Genomic DNA, 19,467 nt, shown 5'->3' with positions numbered 1-19,467 from the left:
TTATTAACGTGTTTTAAGATAGCTATACATATGGATACCCTAAGTATCTGCAGGGCGGGAATATTTCCCTATAATTTACATATAAAAGTTACGTGTGTGTATAACAGTAATATAGAAATTATATCTTTTTATTACTCTTCTGTTACACTGAGGTATAGTCAGCACTGAAATTCTGATGACTTGTGAACACTAAGAAAGCCACCGTTTTTATATTTTTCTCTTGATATTTCTTTGATCAGCTTGTTGAATAACAGAAATGTTTTTCATGCCTTTGCAGCTTGAATGAAGCTCTCTTAACACCCATCCGTGTCACTTTTTCAACCATAACAGAATTTTAAGGGAGAACAGGGAAGGAATTTATAGGTAGTGCAGAGAATTTTAAAATTTTCCAAGTAACAGTTTGTTTTTTATGAAAAAAGATTTGCATAAAATTATTTAATTTCAAATAATGATTTTTTTAAAAAAATATTGAATCTGTGTCATCTTTTCTGTTGAATTCCATATTGTAGTATATTAGAAAATAATGATTTTATATCTAGTTACCTACCAGTTGTTTTTTTTTTTTCTTTAAAGAAATCATGAAAGGCATATTTCCTCCCAACTGATTCTTACGTGATGGACCCTTATTTATGAATAATGCACATTTGTTAGGTAATAGGTATCTGTACACAGAGCCCACCACCCATTCTTAAGTAGGTGCTCCCTGAGTTAGTCTGATACCGCTAAAGAGGAGAATTCTATCTGGCGCCCAGTCAGTGTTTTCCAGACAGGTATGAATGTGGAGTCATTCCCTGTTCCTGGTGAAGCCTGTGTGCATGTAGGTCACCATGCATTTCGGCTGAGACCTGTCTGTCCTCCTCCTGTTTCCCCACGGAAGAGGCAAAGACATGAGAGGCCAGACTAGATACAGCAGGTCAGCACTGTTTTCTGTAAGGGCCAGATAGTAAATATTATAGGCTTTAAGAGCCATAGTCTCAATGCAGGTCTCCATTGTGGCCCCAAAGCAGCCATAGACAGCACTTCAGAGGAATTGCTGTGACTATAAAATGTCCTAGTAAGATGTTACAGGACCCTGAAATTTGAATTTCAAATGTTTTTCATGTATCACAAAGTATTACTCTTCTGATTTTTTTTTTTTTCAGTCATTTAAAAATGTGTGGCTTATGGGTGGAGCCAGAATAGGTAGGATTTAGTTTTAGTCCTCACATAGCTTGCCATGCCCTGCTTTATGGAGCCCACAGGTGTGCCCCTTTGCACTTTTGTGAACTCCCTGGTGGCTCAGACGGTAAAACGTCTGTCTACAATGCAGGAGACCAGGGTTCGGTCCCTGGGTTGGGAAGATCTCCTGGAGAAGGAAATGGCAGTCCACTCCAGGACTGTTGCCTGGAAAATCCCATGAACAGAGGAGCCTGGTAGGCTACAATCCATGGGGTCGCAAAGAATGAGACACTACTGAGCGACTTCACTTTCACTTTCACTTTATATCAGGTTAGGAAGGGAATACGTTGGGGATAGGTACTTAAAGAATTATTCAGGACCCAGCTATCTTCCACACCCGGAGAGAGGCCAGCATTCACCCTGCAGCAAGAGGAATGGGTGGAATCCTGTCCTGTGGTCCCTGTCAGCCTGCACCTCATGCCTCTGCATGTGTGTACTTAAGTTTTATTTGGAGGAAGTCAGATAATTGTGTTAATTGCTGAAGTGTGAATACTTCACAATTGCCAGGAGAAATATCAATAACATCAGATATGTACATGACACCACCCTTATAGCAGAAAGTGAAGAACTAAAGAGCCTCTTGTTGAAAGTAAAAGAGGAGAGTGAAAAAGTTGGCAAAAAGCTCAACATTCAGAAAACAAAGATGATGCCATCCGGTCCCATCACTTCATGGGAAATAGATGGAGAAACAGTGCAAACAGTGACAGACTTTATTGGGGGGCTCCAAAATCACTGCAGATGGTGACTGCAGCCATGAAATAAAAAGACGCTTACTCCTTGGAAGAAAAGCTATGACCAACCTAGACAGCATATTAAAAAGCAGAGATATTACTTTGTCAACAAAGGTCCATCTAGTCAAGGCTATGGTTTTTCCAGTAGCCTTAGAAAAGACTCCTTAGAAAAGACCCTGTTGCTGGGAAGGATTGAGGGCAGGAAGAGAAGGCGATGACAGAGGATGAGATGGCTGGATGGCATCACCGACTCAACGGACATGAGTTTGGGTAAACTCCAGGAGTTGGTGATCGACAGGGAGGCCTGGCGTGCTGTAGTCCAAGGGGTGGCAAAGAGTCGGACACGACTGAGCAACTGAACTGAACTGAACTAAATACTTTCTATATTGTACGTAGTATCTTTCTTGCATAATATTCTTCCTCTGTTTCTGCCTGGCTTCACAAAAAATTCTGAAAGTCTGAACTGAACTGTTGTTGAACCCAGTCATCAAGTTGAATACAATGTTTTATCTGCTGAATATATGCAGAACCATCCATCTCATGTGCCTTAAGTAGAGATATTTATATTAATATATTTTTTTCTCTGAATTCTGAAAACATGATTCTGTTTGTCCCATTTTATTTTGGAGCTCTGATGATACTTTTTCTAGGGGTGATATTTTCAATCACTTGCTACTGTTAGGTTTCTCACTCATATGCTCAATTATATGACATTGAAGATTACTGTGTTTTACTTAGATGTTATTCTTCTTAGCATAAGAAATTTTTGCTTTTCTATAATATTCATCTTTTTGTGAGGTTCTCATCTCATCAGCTATTCTTTAGAATGTTTTTAATCGGCAATTTGGCTGTTAAAAAGAAAAAAGTTAATTGTATAATATATGGTTAATAGATAAACTTTCTAGAAGTCTTGGATCCTCATCCTGAGTTTATGTTGTGACATTTTGGGGTACCCTGAAGAGCTCTAACCAGCTCTGCTTTAGTGGCCCCCTTTGCACTGCCTGGTCTACATTCATTCTTCAGGTCCTAAGCATCTTCCTCCATCAGTTTCCAGAGCCCTAGTTTTAGCAGCCCAGTGGTAAGCAGTGAGGTAAAATTAAACGATAAAATTGTGTGAGTGGAAGATGTCAGTTAGGGTTGAATCTGCTTTACAGACAATACCATGACCTAGTATTTCTGATCCCATTCTGCAGTGTTTAGTTCTAAGTTATCAAGACAAATATCTTTTATCCTGCTTCTCAGCCTTTAGAGCTCATTCAGCACCTAGTTCCAGGTCTTATCTGGCTTTGCAGAGTCAGTGATGTGGGAGCCTTGCCACTGCCACAGGCCTGCACTGTACAGAGCTCCTGTTGGTGGGAACCCCATTTGGGACCTCTGTGCCCAGCCATGAGGTTCTGTCTCCTCTCACTCTGATGAGGGCTCAGAGGACAGTTTTCTCGTTTCTCTTCTTTCCTCCTGTCATGATCTTTGGCAGGCGCTGTCTGTCCTCAGTGTTGTAACTGGTAACAGTAACCTTGACTCTCTGACCTTTGTTTTCTGTGTCTGTCAAATGGGAGTTTTAATATCTGCCTTAGAGGGTATTATGGTAAAGTTACAGGACCTTAAAGATTGTTTGTTTAGCTTAAAACTGTTACAAAAAGTAAGCTATTGGAGAAGGAAATGGCATCCCACTCTAGTATTCTTGCCTGGGAAATCCCATGGACAGAGGAGCATGACAGGCTACAGTCCATGGGATCGCAAAAGAGTCGGACACGACTTAGCGACTAAACAACAACAAATACAAACATATACTATACCAGTACTCAGTGTTCACTGCTAGGCCAAATAATATACTTTGGTTGCACTTCCTTCTGGTATGGTACCTCTTGTTTTTCTAGAGTTAATGAACAAATGACTGTTTCAAAAAAAGGTAGTAAGTTATAACATTAGGACTCATTTCTGCCAACATAACTTCAAAGGGATTTATTTTCATCATATCAGATAAAAATACACATCACTCTTCTATTTATAAGAGAATTTTTGCATTACCTAAAATATCAGAATTTCTTCCCACAAGGTTTGGTTACAGTTTGGATTGCTATTACATTAGAAGATCACATTTTGAAATTCAGATAGCCCTCCAATATTGATCTTTAAGTAGGAGGATCCAAAGCCTTTAGTTTTTAGTTTACTGAAGTGATCCTGTATGAATCAGGCATTCCATTCAGATGGTACATCACCACCTAGCATGCTTTTCCTGTGAGTCTTTGGCGGGTTTGTTGGACTAGGTGCTGACAGCTTAAAGGAAAGCTGTAGGACAGTTTAATGAAAGAGGTACAAACTTTTTAGCTGTAGACTAGATCCTATGGATTTAACTTATAAGAGACCTCATTAAAGTCTTCTAATAACAAGTGGCCATGCTCTGAATTTGGGGTGTTCTCTAGAAAAACTCTGAAAGGTTAGGGTTAAGATTTTCAAATAGTGTTTTGAATAGGTATTTGTCCAAATATGTGTTACTCCATCAATGCATGCTATTTCTTTCCTCCTTAGGACCTGTCTGGCTCCATTGATGACCTCCCCACGGGAACGGAAGCAACTTTGAGCTCAGCAGTCAGTGCATCTGGGTCCACAAGCAGCCAAGGAGATCAGAGCAACCCAGCTCAGTCACCTTTCTCTCCGCATGCATCTCCCCATCTCTCCAGCATCCCTGGGGGCCCATCGCCTTCTCCTGTCGGCTCTCCTGTAGGAAGTAACCAGTCACGATCTGGTCCAATTTCTCCTGCCAGTATTCCAGGTATTCGTTTCTTAATAATTACTATTTTATTCTGTAATAAATACAGACCTAGTTTTCATCAATAAAAACATACATACCATTATTATTATGTTTTACTATTTAAAAACCTAATGATGGGACCATGATTAGGAGTTAGGAGTATAACTGTGAATTATCACCAAAGCATACAAGCACCCTAGTTCCTAAGTATACTCAACTAATGAATATAAACACTGATTTAGTAAAATCACCTGTTACTTTCAGTTTGCATGTTTACCTTAACTTACACCAAAAAATTACTTACTCTCTTAGGATATGTTTCGTAGTGATTTTGTTAAATAAGATCCTCTGTTGATAAGATGAGATTACTGTGGAAGTTATTTTCTACAGTATTTTTAATGTTCATGCTTATCACTGTTTTAATTTGCCAGCATACGTTCACGGCCTTGTTACTTATACAAACTCTTAACTTTTAGTTTTGATAGAAGAAGTTCATGTTCCAGTTAACCTCTTGCATTAGCTCTTTCCGTACTCATACTCTTGTAAATCTTTTGCTTCCTTTATCATATACTTGGGGTTATTTATTTGTTTGTTTATTTGTCAGTTGCCCCATCCTATTCCAGCTTTCTTTCTTATATCAACCATCTTTCATTAACCCACCAAGCAACCAGCTTTCCTTTATCCATCAAATAGATGTAAATTTTTTTCTGTGTAACTTATGCTAGCATGATGCAGGTGGCTGCCAGAAAATACTTTTTACTCATCTGTCAGAATTACTGTTGAATTGCTGATAAATTTTCTGATAGTTTATTCTGTTATCTTAAAAACATGGATAGTAATTTTTACCCCATCTTATTATTTTGCTCTTTTTATTTTTAAATAAATGTTTTATATATGTATATAAACATATAAGAACATATGAAAAATGCTAATTATGAAACAACTTTTGAATAAGTACTCATGGCTCACCATCCAATTTAAGAGCTGGAGTTGTTGTTTTTACCTGTGTGTTCCTTCCTGTCTTCAGCTCTATACCTCTCCTCTGCCTCAGATATCCTCTGAATGTATTTTAAATCATTCTTTCTGGATTATTTTGGGTTCTAAAAGAGTATAAATGAAGTATATATTGTTATTTTCATTTAGTTTTGAGTTTTATAGAAATGTATTACATTAAAAATGGCTATATAATTTATCAGCCACGTTGAGAGACTTGAGCCTATAAGGATTGCTAATAATAATTGCAGTAGAACACATATAAACCAGGAAGATTCTGGGCAAATCATGAAGTATAGTTACATATGTAAAACTATATGTGGTCCTTTTCCACTTAGCTTTTTTGACTAAATGTTATGTTCCCAAGATCCATATTTTGAATTACATATAATTTTAATATATTTTTTTGAAGGCATCTTAATTTTCTTTCAAAAATATTTGCTTGTCCTTATAATGGTTGTTTTAATAATAAAACCTGGATTTACCTGCTTTTAATTTTTTTAAAGCTATGAATACTCTATATTCCAGAATTCCTTAGACGATTTTTGGTATTGAGATGGTTTTTGAGGTCTTACCTACCTAAACATTGGAAAGTTATATGTAAAATACTATATTTGTCAATGAACTGACCCCATTTTTCTGAATTGCATCAAAAAGACTTTTCTTAGTAAACTAAATGAAAACTTTTCTGAGATATAAAAATATTTTAGTTTTTCATTTAAAATCCCTAATATGGGTAGTTCACAATCTGATGGTTTTCATACATATATTTAGCATTCTAGTTGAGGATTTTGAAAGTTTTATTTCACTGTTTGGATTTTGATGCTGTATGGAACACACACAACCCAACAAAAGAGCTTAATTTGGAGGGTGTGGTAGCACATGTTATAGTGGAAAGTGAAGTCGCTCAGTCGTGTCCAACTCTTTGTGACCCCATGCACTGTAGCTTACCAAGCATCTCTGTCCATGGAATTTTCCAAGCAATAGTACTGGAGTGGATTGCCATTTCTTTCTCCAGAGGATCTTCCCAACCCAGGGATCGAACCCGGGTCTCCCGCATTGTAGACAGATGCTTTACCGTCTGAGCCCCCAAGGAAGTCCTGAGTCTGGTACTCAGTCTTGTTTTGCATAGGATAAAGTTGTTCAGCGAACTGTGATTCTGATGACCTATTATTTATTGTTCAGTTGCTAAGTCATGTCTGACTTTTTGGGACCCCATGGTCTGCAGCACTCCAGGCTTCCCTGTCCTCCACTATCTCCAGGAGTTTGCTCAAATTCATATCCATTGAGTCGGTGATGCCATCCAACCACCTCATTCTCTGCCGCTCTCTTCTCCTTTTGCCTTATGAGGCCTATCCTTCATAGGACCTTCAGGGGAGGAGCTGATTGTGATTTTTCTCTGTTAACTTCTTGGAAAGTGGGTTTTCAATAGAAAACTTTCAGCTTTCTTGGAAACTATGTTTAAGTCTATTTGTTTTGTAAACTTGTGCCAGAAATTCTAACTGCTCAGGGCCAGGGCCTTCACTTCATCTCATCGTAGTGCAGCCTGTATTACTCTGCATGATGCTTGGTAAAACCATACAGCGAAGTTTAGTACAGGGATGAAATTACACAGCAAAAGTTCCACTTGTTTTCAGAGGCATGATATCCAGGTAAATCCAGAATTATCTTTTCTGAGTGTGAAGCTGTATAGTAATAGAATCATGTAAAACATGGAAAATAGAACATTTCTTTAATATTAGTGTCATTCTAAGAGGAATAACCACTTGCAAAATCTGGCAAGCAGTTTTGGCATCTATTTACCTTTCTGTCAGATGGAATTATAAGTAACATTTGAGCTGGAGAAACTTTCGTGATCATCTGATCCCGCCTCCTTGTTTTATTGCCACTTGGCAAGCTGCTAAGCCTCCTTGTGCCTCAGTTTCTGTGTCTATAAAGATAATAACCACATCTCACAGGGTTACTATAAAGATGAAATGTGTTAATGTATATAAAGCAAGCTTGCAGTAACCATTCAGTGCATGTTAATTGTTGTTGTGATTATGGTTATTGTTGTTATTCAAAATGAGATGTAGAGACTTGTCCATGATCATTACTCTCCAGAGTAGCCCAGGGGGTTTGGGCTACAAGTCTGAATCTTACACCAGTGGTTTTCTTGTACCATTCAGAGGACATGTATATAAAGCTCCCAGTGATGACTTGCTGAGTTTACTGAGATTATTCAGTAGGACCACTAGAACTAGCCATGAAAGCATAGTTTCACAAAGTTGAATCCATTTTTCTCCTAATTTGGAAAAAAAAAGAACAAAAAAAAAAAACAGGTAGGTCAGTGGTTGCTCTTCTGAGAGGTTGAGTCTGAGAAAGTTAAGAGGAGACAGAAGACAAGCATTTTTTTTAAACCCTTGCTTCACTCAAGATCGTTGGCAAATCAATTTCTGTGTGATGTGATAGGCAGGCAGTCTAGCATAAAATTTACCAATAGATGAGCAGATCAGAATCCTGGGTTATTTCTTACACTTTCTGCATATATTTAGACAACATCAGTCCCACCCTCTCCCTGTTCCTAGCCAGGGCTGCCACACTCACTTGAGCAAGTTGCTTGTTGGACCAGGGATGTGGACCAGAGGAGTAAGTGGCAGTGAAATACAGCAGCTCTCTGGGGAGACAGGGCACCCTTTTGCGATTCACACAGAGGGGCCCCAGAGCTGTCAGCACTCTCGTCCTGGCCTCTTGGTAGTCATCCTTGAGGCCCGAGTCCACATGTCACCTGTTTCTCTACTCTGTTCCGTAGCCACGCCCAGGGACATTTAAACATGCATTTTTAACAGATGCTCATCAGAAAACTTTATGTGGTGTTATTTTATGGGGATTTGTTAAAAATCATGCCATATTTTATTGGGGAAAAAAAAACGTGGTCTTCCCCTCCCTTTAGTCTATCTGCCCTTCTTTAAAAAAATTTTTTTAAATATACTTTTTGAACTATGTCATAAATAATAAAACCACACTTTAGAGATGATATAAAGTTGATTATTTGGGGTTTATATTTAACTAAATCCAGGCATGCTTCCTTAGAGAATAAATGAGCCCTTCAGAGCTGATTTAGTAGTCTCACTTCCTTTTCCCATCTCTAGCCCTGATGTTAAGTTTTGTTGGTCTGTACATTAGCCTGGAGGGCTGCAGTCCTTGGGGTCACAAAGAGCTGGACACAACTGAGAGACAGCGCACACACACACATTAGCTTCTAAGATAATTTCTAGTCTGTCTACATTTGCTTCTGAGTCTGAACCAATGAGACAAAAATGTCCGACAGAGATTACATGGTTTCTCACCCTGGGCATGATCCTCAGATTGCTTTTTGAAAACATCTGTTTGGAATTTCCCTGTATTTTTCTGTCTGTAGCCGTTTGCTTTCTTTTCTCCCTCACCCTTCTTCCCATTCCCAGCACTGACTGGTTTTCCCTGAGCCTACTTCTCTCCCATTAACTCCTGCTGTATCTTGCTGCCTCCTCGCCATGTGTCACAGATTGGCTCTTTCAATCATTGTCTCTCCAGCAAGTCATTGTTAAAATGCACAGCTGTTGTGTATCTGATAGCTGGGGTGAGGTAAAGCCAGCATGTTATGGGAAGAGTCTTCCTAGCATGGCTCTCCCTGGGTTTGTTGAAGAAGAGCAGTCATTTTTTTCCATCTCTGCTCTGGTAAATGAAATCGACAGCTAATGATAAGTATCACAGAGGTGGATAAACAAAAGCCCAGGAAAGCACCCCGAATGGCTGACTCTGTTTCTTGCCTGTTAAACCATTTCTCCACCCACTGCACATTCGCCCTCCTGTCATGCTGCCTCGCGAACATTGTGAGTGTCATGGGAACAAGTACTGTGATGCGCTGGCACGACATCGGCCCTGGCACATCCCTAACTCAGTGGGGCTTTTCCTTCCTGCATTCTTTTGAAAAGCAGGATGGAGATTTTCTGTGGTGAGTAGCCACATGGATTCTCTCCCTTTGTCTGCATATTACTGGGCTCCAGCATCACAGCTGTCTATGGTTAGGGGGGAAAGGATTCAGCTTGGTGGTCTAATTTAAACAAGCATTTGAAAATAGAAATGTATATGTTATATGTTCACTCAGTGCCATTAAACATTTTCTAGGTTTTTACTTAGTGTTTCATTTCTCATTCCTCTTCTGGTTGATGTTTTTATATTTAGAAAAAGAAATTTCCCCATCTTTCTAATTGTTAGTATGTGTGTATGTACACATTTAAATAAAGTAAATCTAAGGTGCAGTTGATTCTGAAATGTATGATAGTAAACATTTTGTTTTCCTTCTAATAAATGATCCCATTGCGTTGCTTCCTGGGTTACAGCCAGGAATCAAGTTATGTACCTCATTTAAGGAGAATAAACTGTTGGGTCTTGAATGTATTGTGTAGTTCTTACACTGGGCCTAATTCGTCCTAACACAGTGTATTGTGTAGGTCTTACACCAGGCCTAATTCGTCCTAACACATAGTGGAAGCTGACGCAGCACAACATCAGAATGCATTGCTGTTGCCAAAAGATTTAGTGAATGTTAATTTCACTTGTCTTGCCTCCAGAGCCAACCATTACAGTTTACTAACAAAGCAAAAATGTAAATAAGCCAAACTTTTTAATTTTTATTTTATTGGACAAAGGCTTTTGTCAGCTTTTTTCTCCATGTGCTGTAAGCAGCAACAGTGTTTAAATATTAAGAACGGTGAACATCAGTGGGGGACGGTGATAGGCAGGCAGATATTAACTGTTCATAGCCTGATAGACATTTTTGTCTATAGAAACTTTAAATGTTCAGATTGTTGAAGAGAGTTCATTGGTTTTATTATTAAAGATCTAAGGATAAAAACTGTAAATTCCTGAACATATTTCCTGCCCCCTCCCCACTTTTTCTTTTTAAGCGTTTGTACCGAATCCAGTTTTAGGTAGAGTTAATCACTTTCTTCTGACAGCAGAGGGCTATTGGTGATAATAAACTAGGACCAAAGATAGAAAAGTAGGTATTCTCATTAATGTAATGATGAAGAGACATTTTTTTCAAACCATTCTTTTTCTGGCATAGTATTAGGTGTTTGTTATGAGAAGACCAATCAAAGTCAACATTTTCCTAGCTGTCATAGACAGAAACAAAATAAAATTTCATCAAATATGAACGTGAAACCCCCTCCCTTTAAGTTGTATGTCCTTTGCTCTTTGCCGTGTCTCACCTCCCACCTCGTCCTTCCTCAGATTGACTACTGGCCAGAAGAGGGCAGGAGGCCATGGGTCAGAGTATCCTCAGTGCTGAGCGGCTGGAAAGGAGGAAGGAGGGCAAGGGGAGAGTCGTCTTTCATCAGTCTCTCAAGCTTGCTCTGATCTTTTTCCATTCGTGGCGCACCACCCCACCCCCCGCCCCCTGCCCGGTTTCCTCCCTTTGCAACCAGCTGGAGCCTTTCCCTCCTGAGCTTCTCTGCACAGGCGCCTCCCCGGGCAGAGCTGCTCTGTCCCTCTTTCCTTACAGAGACTCATACCTGCCAAATAAGTGGCTGTCCTTTGAAAAGGATCACGGGTTTTAAGAGCCTGCAGAAATGGCTTTGCCAGAGATCGCCCTTCCGCTCTCATAAAGCACCAGTTACTTTATGGTTAAGCCTGATTCTTTGAAGCTTTATCATGTCAGTTCCTGGATGGTGAGCGATGCATCTAGTGTACCAGCTAACAATAATGAATTTGTGCCCCTCAGGAAAATGTCAGACGCTGAAAGAATGAATTCCGAAGAAGGTGGCACATAGTAGATTAAATATGGAAGATAACTCTGGGCAGCGTTAAGGTATATTTAGAGTTCTTCTGTATAAGTGTTCACCCGCTTTACTCTCTGCCTCAAAAATGAGAGTTAAGTAGATTTCTGTAGGAGCTGATATAGTTGCAGATACAAACAAGAAGATATTCTGGTCAAAAAAAAAACTAATTTTCTTGCTTAATTTGACATTCAGACAACCAGATTCTGGAAGGATGCTGTAATGGGAAAGATAAAAATGAATTGCAGTTAGGAGTTAGTCATAGGCTGGAGTGAACAGGAAGGATTTTAGTAAGAGGAAATGATAGTTCCTGGTCTAATTTATCAAGATTAGTACCTATGAAATGAACACCGGAGGATGCAAATCAGTGTCTCTCTCTTTTTTAATCCATTCCCCTTGGATTTTTAGAACTCTTAGGGCTCAAGCCCAGCCCATTCTAAATAAGTAATTTTTATACTTTTTAATTTATCCTTGTTTAATAAAACTCAGGGTAAAGTTATGAGTTAATTTCTATAAGTGCTTCTAAACTAGTTTCCTTTCAAGATAATATTAGAATCGCTAAAAATTTTTATTGAAAGTCTGCACAGTCACCCTACCTGGTAATCTTATTTTGAAACATCCATCAAGTGTTCCTTTTTGGCTTCTCGTGAAGTGGAAATCCTGCAACAGCTTGTTGTGGGAAGATGCATGCTGCTTATTGGCAAGCTGTGCAGAGAAAAAAAAATTCTTAAACACAAAATGCCATTGATATATCCGTGTTTTTAATCTGTGGCAGCCCAGAAAACATCGATTCAGCAGTTCCACAAACCAAAGAGAACTTCAGCCAGTATTTTTTTTCCCTTACAAAGTAAAATATTTGTGTTATACAAAACAGTAATTTCAGATCCTTTCCAAATTATGTTTAGTAACGCTTAAGAAAGCAACAATGTATTTTGTCTTTTAGAGAGCTGCAGTGGCACAGTTACTGGTTATTAGAGCCTCCCCCTTTAAGATACTAATTTAGAATGCAGCCAGGATCCTGGCTGTACCTAGGTCTCCTGCTGTTTCTAAAGGGCAGGTTCCCCATTGCTGACCTGCAGCCAGGTCCTTGCATTGGAAGCAGCTGCTCTAGTGTTCTTAGCTACTCTGCCCTTTAGAGGTCTCTCCTGACCCAAGTCAGGTATTCTGATCATTGGGTAATGAGTTTTTTCTCCTCCTTTCCAAAAGCAGAAATCGTTCCAGTTCTTCCATCTGAACAAATTTCAAAGTAAGCCTTTTATCCTCCTCTCACATTCAGAAATGAGAACAGTGGGATTTTCTCAAAATACACACAGTCCCACTTGGTTTTGCTCCCCCCTCTTAGTTAAAATTAAGTCATGTAGTTCAGTTTAAACTCTCATTTTCCATTTCCTTTCTTTGATCTTCCGCATATGAAAAGACAGGAAAGCCTGTGTCACCAGGATGCTGTTTTGTGCCTCATCCAGCTCTGTAAGCTCAGTGGTGACGAAAGTGCTGAGGTGACGAAAGTGCTGACGTACTAGATCCAGCAGTTCACTCCCACTTCTCCCCTATTTTTTGTTTTTTTTTTTACTTTATTCACTGAAGAAGCACTTCAAAGCCTTGTTTGCCGTTTATTTTCATTTCTTGAGCTGAGTGGACTGACACTGCTCTTGTCGTCTTGCGCTTAACTGGCTGGCTGCTGGAACAAGCTCTCGTCTTGCGCTTGACTGGCTGGTGCTGCTGCTCCTGGAGCCAGCAGCACACTGCCAGTGCCAGCGCTACTGCCGTCGACCTGTGTGCGCTCTTCATCGCTGGGAACGAGCAATCGGAAAGGAGGGCACAAAAGCTTTCAGGAACTAATTTTAGCCTAAAAGTACAAGTTTCAAAAGTTACTTTACTACATTTTGGAAATGGTGATAAAGTGAATAGTTCTTCCAGTCAAGATGTTTCTGAAGTTGATTTCCACTAACTTTTTATGTGTTACTCTACTTTCTAAAGGGAAAAAAATGGTAGTTGTGAAAGGAACAAAACTGTTTTACATGGAGTGTCATGTTTATTTCCCTATCTTCTGATAACCCTGGAGCCAAGATTATTATGATGTGTTGATTGATTATAGCCGTTAAGTCTCTTACTAATCAGTTTCATCACTTACTCTCAATTCACACGTACACCTTTGATTTCTCTTCCATAATAGGGTGATATGGGTTGTCATTGACTAATGAAGAACAGAATTGGTTTCGGCAAGAGACAAACGAAATGCCGACACCAGTCCTAAAATGCATTAATCTTTAATAAGCCACATCTGCGTGTTTATAAATGATATAACCAGAGATTGTTAATGTTGATACTCTCTTTTCCAAACAGAAAGTGACATAAGAGTTTGTACTTGCAAACTACGTTAAATGCGTATAGCTGAATGCCAAGAATGTGACCTTGCTGAGGATGCCAAATGTATTAATTCATTTAATTTTTTTTTTTTTTCTAGTAGCATGTTGCACTTTTGCTGTTGGGAGAATTAGATGATGTTCTGAGGAAAGCCCACTAGCCCAACTGCTCATTTTCTTCTTTTAGTCATTAATTCAGTAAAGTGCTTGATGCAGCTTGCTGTGGGCATGTTTCTAGAATTGAAGGAATAAAACTGAATATAAATGGCAAAGGGACCTGTCCTCATGAAACTTAAATTCTAATAAGAAAGACAGGAAATATGCAAATAGTAAATAGCTTATTGTTGGGGGGAGGGAATCAGATTGCTGCTTTATTTTTTTTTTAATGTAAATTTATTTATTTTAATTGGAGGCTAATTACTTTACAATATTATATTGGTTTTGCCATATATCAACATGAATCCACCACGGGGGTACACGTGTTCCCCATCCTGAACCCCTCTCCCACCTCCCTCCCCATACCATCCCTCTGGGTCATCCCAGTGCACCAGCCCCGAGCATTCTGTATCATGCATCAAACCTGGACTGGCGATTCGTTTCACATATGATATTATACATGTTTCAATGCCATTCTCCCAAATCATCCCACCCTCGCCCTCTCCCACAGAGTCCAAAAGACTGTTCTATACATCTGTGTCTCTTTTGCTGTCTCACATACAGGGTTATCGTTACCATCTTTCTAAATTCCATATATATGCGTTAGTATACTGTATTCATGCCTGGAAAATCCCATGGACCTAGGAGCCTGGTGGGCTACAATCCATGGGGTCGCAAAGAGTCGGATACGACTGAGCGACTTCTGTGTGTGTATACTGTGTTGGTGTTTTTCTTTCTGGCTTACTTTACTCTGTATAATAGGCTCCAGTTTCATCCACCTCATTAGAACTGATTCAAATGTATTCTTTTTAATGGCTGAGTAATACTCTATTGTGTATATGTACCACAGCTTTCTTATCCATTCGTCTGCTGATGGACATCTAGGTTGCTTCCATGTCCTGGCTATTATAAACAGTGCCGTGATGAACATTGGGGTACACGTGTCTCTTTCCCTTCTGGTTTCCTCAGTGTGTATGCCCAGCAGTGGGATTGCTGGGTCGTATGGCAGTTCTATTTCAGATTGCTTCTTTAGATGGCAATAATTAGGGACGGTGTGTCTAAGAAATTAATATTCGAACAAGAGGCTCAGTGAATGAAGGTCAAAAGCAAGTCTAGGAGTGAAGTATCCAGGCAGAGCAAAGAGCTAGTACGAAGGCCCTAAACAGGGGTGTGTTTGACTGCTAGGCAGGGGACCCAGAAGGAAGTCTTTGGGGCTGAAGCATAGTGGGGAAGGGGAGATGGAACAGAATGATAGGTGGTTAGATTAGAGGGCAACCCAAGACCAGCTGGAGAAGGCAATGGCACCCCACTCCAGTACTTTTGCCTAGAAGATCCCATGGACGGAGGAGCCTGGTAGGCTGCAGTTCATGGGGTCGCTAGAGTTGGACACGACTGAGCGACTTCACTTTCACTTTTCACTTTCATGCATTGGAGAAGGAAATGGCAACCCACTCCAGTGTTCTTGCCTGGAGAATCCCAGGGACGGGGAGGCCTGGTGGGCTGCCGTCTATGGGGTCCCACAGAGTCGGTCACGACTGAAGTGACTTAGCAGCAAGACCAGCTTCTATAGGGTTTTGTAGGTTATGATTGGAATTGAGGAATTTAAGAGTGATGGTGGAGAAGGCAGAGAATGGCAATGATCCAGGGCAGACTGTAAAAGGGTCCTTGTGGCTGCTGAGTGGACTGTAGAGGGGGCAGGGCAGAAACAGCGAGACCCATTAGAGGGTTGTTGCAGTAGCCACGGGGAGGGTGGGGGCTTGATCATGGCTAGATGTGTGGGTAGCAGTAGTGGGGACAGGATGTTTTTGGCCTGAGAGATTGGTGGTAAACAGTGGTTCTGTCCAGTGGAAGACAAGGAGTAAATTTTTGAAAGAGAAATCTGGAGTTTGGTTTTTATGATGTAACATTTGAGAAGCCTATATGGCATCCAGAAGGTGACTTTTGAATAGGCAGCTGGTTATACAAAGACTCTGGATTCCGAGTAGAGATCTAGGCTGGAGAAGAAAGCCTATGAGTTACTAGGGATCTAGATGCTGTCACCCAGGACTCCTGTCCTGCACCACGGTCACTTGGAGGGCCAGTGAGAGCACAGATGGCTAGACCCCACACCCAGTTTCTGACTCAGTAGATTTGGGTAAAGCTGGAGAATTTGCGTTTCTGGCAAGTTCCTAGCTGAAGCTGAAGTTGCCGTCTGGGAGCTCCTGATCTGGGGAATGAGTGAGGTCAGTGGTTCTCAACTATGGCTACGTGAAACGTCCTGGGCCGGACCCCAGAGATGCCAGCTTAATGGGTCTGAGTGGAATACTCTGTGGTAAGCTCTCCAGGTGATTATTATGTGTAGCCAGGGCTGGAAGTACTGAGAGAAGAATTCTGAGGACTGAACCCTAGGGCTCTCCAAAATGTAAGAGACCATGAAGAGGAAAAAGAACAGCCAGTGACGGAAAGGGAAAATAGGGAGAGTCTGGTGCTGTAAAAGTGGTGCAGAGAAAGATTTTGTGGAATGTGAAAGAGACCACTTGTATCTATTTCAGCTAACACTTCCCTTGACTTTTGAATAGGCAGGGCATGTTTTAAAAGGAAACTAGTACTCCCAGTTATGATCATGTATGTATGGGTCATAGAAAAGCTTAGTGATAAATAGCTCATTTTTTATGGGGCAGCATATTACCTTTTTTTAAAAAAACTTTCTATAGCTAGGTTCTAATTCAATTGAAATTGTAATGTCATGAGAAAAAATCTTTATGGTAAAATAATTGTTATAGTCTCAGGCCTAATTCAGTTAGTAATAGAATCCCTTATTTTCACAGTTGTTCCTTTAAGTCTATTTCACACAAAATCTAAGAATCACGTTATTTAAATTCTACTTGCAAAAAAGGAAAAAACATGTATTTTTAAGAGAGTTGAACCCCAGTGCATAGTTTTTTGTTTGTTTATGTTGCATGTTACTTTTTACTGGAAGTGGACAGAGTAAACTAGTTTAGTATTCCCTGTTTCTACTAAGAGTGGCTTTGGGTCAGATCTTTCCTCCTTCAGAACTGAATTCCTTTTGCCTGGATCCATCCTGCCCATTACCAACTGGCAAACTCCTACTTACCCTTCAAGACCCAACTCCATTGTCTTTTCTTTTGCAAGGTCATACCGATTCCTCCATACCAGAGAGAGTCCTACTGTCTATCCTGTTGTTCAGGGTCCTCTAGCTAGCCCAGGAGCCTCATGAAGGCAGTGATCATTGCTTCCTTTTTATCCTCAGTGCCAAGAACAGTGCTTGACAACTAAAAGGCACTCCAGAAATGTTGGCCCAATTAAAGAGTTCATAATTCTCTTAGAATAAACAAGTATTCAAGAAAAGAAAATACTAAAATTTATAACTTACATAGCTTTTCGTCCTATGGCTGGAAGCCATCTTTCTGCATCTGTGTTTCACAGTTTATGTGCTAAGTTGTTTCAGTCGTATCTGACTGTTTGCAAATCTATGGACTGTAGCCTGCCAGTCTCCTCTGTCCATGGGATTTTCCAGGCAAGAATACTGGAGGGCAAGAATGCCCTCCTCCAGGGGATCTTTCCAACCCAGGGGTTGAACCCACATCCCTTATATCTCCTGATTTGGCAGGGGAATTCTTTACCATAAGTGCCACCTGGGAAGCCCACAGTTCACAGTTTATGGGATCATTCTATTTGCCTTCCCTCTGGGAAGAGATTCCACTGTGATAAGATTATTCTGTTTTCTTCCTCTCAAAAACAGAACCTGAAATAGTGGTCCCAAAATCTGTCAGTTTAAACCAGATCTCTACATATGTAGACCCTGCCTGATTCTAATCCCTCATGTACAGAAATTGTGTCACATAAGTACATAGCAACATTCTGGGCTTGTGTATTGTCCAGTTTTTTTCATTATCTCATCTTTTTTTAATAAATATCTGTTGTTAGTAACTAACCATATCTTCAAAGAAAATGGCCAATTAGAAACAGATTGGCTCTTGGGAGGGTTTTGTCATTATCCAGATAGTATTCTTGTTTCCAAGTATCCATGGTCAGCACTGGCTAGGTAAACATGAAATGTTAGCTAAGGGCTGGAATTTATGTTTCAGCAATACACGAATAATAGGCTCCAGATATGTGAAAGTGACAAGCCGAGGTAGGTAAGAAACACGTATTCATGAAAAAGAAGGATACTTGCTGAACGTTTATTTAAAATCTGAAATAAAAGAGTGATAAAAAACACATGAGGATGTGATCCAGAACGTCCTTCTTCCTGTTTGTGCTGCAGCAGTTAATATCCTGCTCTCTCGGAGTGGCCCCTGTATCAGAGGCGCTGCTGACCTGGGCTCGCCCACCAGGCCCCTCTGCAGGTGCCTCTAGAGTGGTGCTTTGCCCATAGCCTCGTCATCGTTTGTTCCTAAGAGGCATACTCCTGAGCTCATCACCGCTGCCCACCCCGCCCCGCCGGCTACCCCAGTACCTTTAAGTAAAAATAATAGAGGGTTGGTTGTGCTGCTTAGAACATAGAGATTTCAGTCAGAAGCCTTGGGTTTCTTTTTAAACTTTTTCAGCATATTACAGTGCTTTCATTTTTGCTGTTAAAAGTTGTTTTATATCAAGGAAGTTTTATCATGACAGTAAGCTCTCATTATTAAGTGTAATTATAAGCTCAGTGAATTTTTAAACACTTTGAGAAAATAGTGTTTTATTTTAGTACATGCATTAATTATACATCTATATAGAAAATACGTAGAAACCATGTCACCTGCAATGCCAGTATTTTTACTGTTGGTCCCAAATTTATATATACTATGCCATTTTCCTAAAATCCCAGTAAACTCCCAGACTGTATATCTTTTCCTACTTTCTTTCATCCAGAAGTAGCACAAAAATGCCTGTGGACTGACCATGTGTCCTACCTTGCTGTCTGGAAAGCGTGGGCCCCCTCCCTGCAGGGTCTCTGTGTGTAGACTCCTCTTTGGGTCCCTATGGTAGATGCCAAACATCTTGACACAGGTGAGCATCAGTGTGTGGGTACTTTCCATAGCTACTTATGTTTACACTTGAGAGTTGTCCTGACATATTGGGATCCAGAATGAGAAATTTGTGACAAGAGGGGATGGAAGCAAGTGAAACTGTTATTAAAGGAAAGAAAGTGCCTTGGCTTTCAAAAGGCCTGTCTCTATCAGGCAGTATAGAGCAGCGATCAAGTGGAAAAAAGGGAGCAGGCAGGCGCCTCATCTAATCTTTCTCCTGGGGGCCCAGGTGGACAAATTGGCAACCCTGTTCACAGCTTTTTTTCTCTCTCCCCTTTGTACCATAAGAACTGCTAATCGGATCCATGCTGCTGCAACTGTGGTTAGTTATTAACAGAATAAAAGCAGATTTCTTCAAAAGAACGGGTGGGGGAAACGACTATACAAAATTGCAAGGTTGTTAGAATCTTAAATGCACAGCAGTCGATTTTTTCCCTT

At 40.3% G+C, this 19,467-nt stretch overlaps 1 protein-coding gene and 1 long non-coding RNA gene across 9 annotated transcripts in view; both read left to right on the top strand.

Annotated features, from left to right (window-relative positions):
• The window catches only part of ARID1B (AT-rich interaction domain 1B), a 429,234-nt gene that overhangs the window by 299,059 nt on the left and 110,708 nt on the right, over positions 1-19,467 (top strand). For all 8 annotated transcript variants that reach the window (XM_025294982.3, XM_025294980.3, XM_025294976.3 and 5 more), the window contains one exon: positions 4,479-4,722. In XM_025294982.3, coding sequence (XP_025150767.3) covers positions 4,479-4,722 — 244 coding nt within the window. The remainder of the gene's footprint in view (positions 1-4,478; positions 4,723-19,467) is intronic.
• Positions 4,731-11,124, top strand: LOC123327638. The gene is made up of 2 exons (XR_006542266.2): positions 4,731-9,667; positions 10,951-11,124. It is a non-coding gene; the product is annotated as an uncharacterized LOC123327638 (long non-coding RNA).

Source organism: Bubalus bubalis, chromosome 10 (genome assembly GCF_019923935.1).
Source record: "Bubalus bubalis isolate 160015118507 breed Murrah chromosome 10, NDDB_SH_1, whole genome shotgun sequence".
Classification (NCBI taxonomy): domain Eukaryota; kingdom Metazoa; phylum Chordata; class Mammalia; order Artiodactyla; family Bovidae; genus Bubalus; species Bubalus bubalis.
The sequence above is the reverse complement of the archived record's forward strand: the minus strand, read 5'-3'. Positions and strand labels throughout refer to the sequence as shown.